This window comes from Rhinopithecus bieti, unplaced genomic scaffold, assembly GCF_001698545.2.
Source record: "Rhinopithecus bieti isolate Rb0 unplaced genomic scaffold, ASM169854v2 scaffold_16234, whole genome shotgun sequence".
In the NCBI taxonomy this organism is placed as follows: domain Eukaryota; kingdom Metazoa; phylum Chordata; class Mammalia; order Primates; family Cercopithecidae; genus Rhinopithecus; species Rhinopithecus bieti.
In genome coordinates this window covers 1,623,279-1,625,844 of record NW_016808946.1, presented here as the reverse complement: position 1 = coordinate 1,625,844, position 2,566 = coordinate 1,623,279, and the positions used below count along the sequence as shown (strand labels likewise).

The 2,566-nt window shown below is 46.5% G+C and overlaps 1 protein-coding gene across 1 annotated transcript in view; it reads left to right on the top strand.

The window, feature by feature from the left end:
* The window catches only part of EXOSC10 (exosome component 10), a 30,450-nt gene continuing 27,884 nt past the window's right edge, over positions 1 to 2,566 (top strand). Inside the window, 2 exon segments of the mRNA XM_017887915.1 lie at positions 1 to 157; positions 2,035 to 2,171. Of these exon segments, the coding sequence (XP_017743404.1) occupies positions 47 to 157; positions 2,035 to 2,171 (248 nt within the window). The 5' untranslated portion in view covers positions 1 to 46.

The following is a 2,566-nucleotide window of genomic DNA, read 5'->3' as shown; positions in this document are numbered from 1 at the left end:
GCGTCGCCGAGACGCTCTCGCGAGATAAGCCGTGCAGGCCGAAAAAATGGCGCCGCCCAGTACCCGCGAGTCCAGGGTCCAGTCGGCTACCAGCGAGACCAAATCCGACGGGGAGATGGTACTGCCAGGCTTTCCGGACGCCGACAGCTTTGTGAAGGTGAGTTCGCGGGGCCTCGGGGGTACCAGGAGTCGCCCGCGGCCACCGGAAGCCGACCCGGGCCCTCTGGGCAGCCAATGCCCGTCCGCCGCAGTAGATCCCGAGCGAGGGTCGCGGGGCCCCTGTCCGCGCTGGGCGCAGACTCTCCTCCATCCTCCGGGGATGGGGCCTCAGAAACGGACACTGAGGGGCGTCCCGCTTGCCAGCTTAAGTCCATGTAGGCCCAAATGTGGAAAACCATCTCGCATCCTGGGGAAGGCTTCCTTGCCACCCAGACGTCCCTAGCCCTTGCGACGTCGCCCCTGCCACGCCCTAGCCACCCGACCAGCTCTCCGCAGGGGTTCGGCTGCTTCGCGCTCCGCACACTTGCCTGGAGTTGTCCTCTCCCGCGACCAGGATGGCCCTTCGTCTCTTCCCCTGTTCCTGAAGTCCAATCCTGCATAATCTTTAACCGTGACTTAAATGTCACCTGTTAAAGCCCCATTGCACTTCTATCAGTAACTCCTAGAAGATACACAGAGCGTTCACTTAAGATCTTTGTATAACTTAGCTTAAATGTGAACAAATGTACAACTAGGCTTAAACTGTGCATAGCTCTTACAAAGCCATGAAACTAAAATAATTTGTAAATTAGCCCTATAAATTTACGGAAATTCCACTCACATTGTATCTATCTAATTTGCCATTAGCTAATGCTGTTGATTCATTAACATGGCTCTCATTAATTCCTGGACCACTAACTGTGCTCTTGGTTGTGTGGCAGTCATGTTCATAAGCTACCATGTGCCCCTCCATGATTTAATTTCCCACCTCCTTTCTCTGCTTTTTTCTTGGGAAATGTCGTCAACTCACAATGACGTCATTTGGCCTTCACATGATCAACCATCATTTATGTCACTTCATGGTTTTGTTTCATTACCTCGCAACAGCTAAAATAGAGAACCACTTAACACTAACTGAACAATAAACACAAATCCAGTTTTAGATAGTAGCTGTTATAATTTTGTCGTCCAAGGATCTAGGATAAGGTTGTATTGTTTTTAGATGCTCATCCAGATGAAAACACAAAAACACATTCCTGTAGAAAGCTCTTGGATCTGAACTTGAGTCATAATAACACTTACGTGCCAAGAACTGTCCTAAGTGCTTTTATTAGCTTATTCATTCTGTCCTCACAAAAACTCTGTGGTGTGGGCCCTTTTTATTTTCCCTGTTTTTCAGAGGAGAATACTAAAGTCCAAATAAAAGAAATCACTTGTCCAGGATCTCAGTTAATGCGTAGCAGAGTCAAGATTCAACCCTAGGTTTTTGTGAATATTAGAGTATATATATATATGTGTTTGTTCTGTCTCTCAACTCTCCCAAGAATGTAAGCTCCAAGGCCGGGCGCGGTGGCTCAAGCCTGTAATCCCAGCACTTTGGGAGGCCGAGACGGGCGGATCACGAGGTCAGGAGATCGAGACCATCCTGGCTAACACGGTGAAACCCCGTCTCTACTAAAAAAAAAAAAAAAACTAGCCGGGCGTGGTGGCGGGCACCTGTAGTCCCAGCTACTTGGGAGGCTGAGGCAGGAGAATTGCGTAAACGCGGAAGGCGGAGCTTGCAGTGAGCTGAGATCTGGCCCCTGCACTCCAGCCTGGGCGATAAAGCGAGACTCTGTCTCAAAAAAAAAAAAAAAAAAAAAATAAACCCCAAACTTGGTTTCCCATTCACGATTGTATTCTTACGGCTTAGATTAGATTGGGGTTTGGCACTAAATGAGTACTTTTTTGATGGATGAAGAGTAGATACCTTGTATACAATAGATGATAAAAATGATATACCAAATGAATGGGGATCCATGTGTAAAACATGCCATCTTTTCTTGTTTTTGACAGTTTGCTCTTGGGTCCGTGGTGGCAGTCACCAAGGCATCTGGGGGCCTACCACAGTTTGGCGATGAGTATGATTTTTACCGAAGTTTTCCTGGCTTCCAAGCATTTTGTGAAACACAGGGAGACAGGTTGCTTCAGTGGTAAGTACTATATTTTGTTTTCTTGTGTTAATGAAAAGAAGTGAAAACAAAGAGGTCGATAAATTTTCCTGAAATTTATTTTCCTTAAACATTTTCTGTGGTATGAAGAGTCATAAAATATGAAAATTGAAGCAATGGATTTTGATTAGGGAAATATTACTTGGTATATTTTTAGTTTAGCTTTTAAAAAATGTATTGACTTTTGTACTTAAAAAATACATTGACTATAATCCCAGCACTTTGGGAGGCCGAGACGGGCGGATCACGAGGTCAGGAGATCGAGACCATCCTGGCTAACACAGTGAAACCCCCTCTCTACTAAAAAATACAAAAAACTAGCCGGGCGAGGTGGCGGATGCCTGTAGTCCCAGCTACTCGGGAGGCTGAGGCAGGAG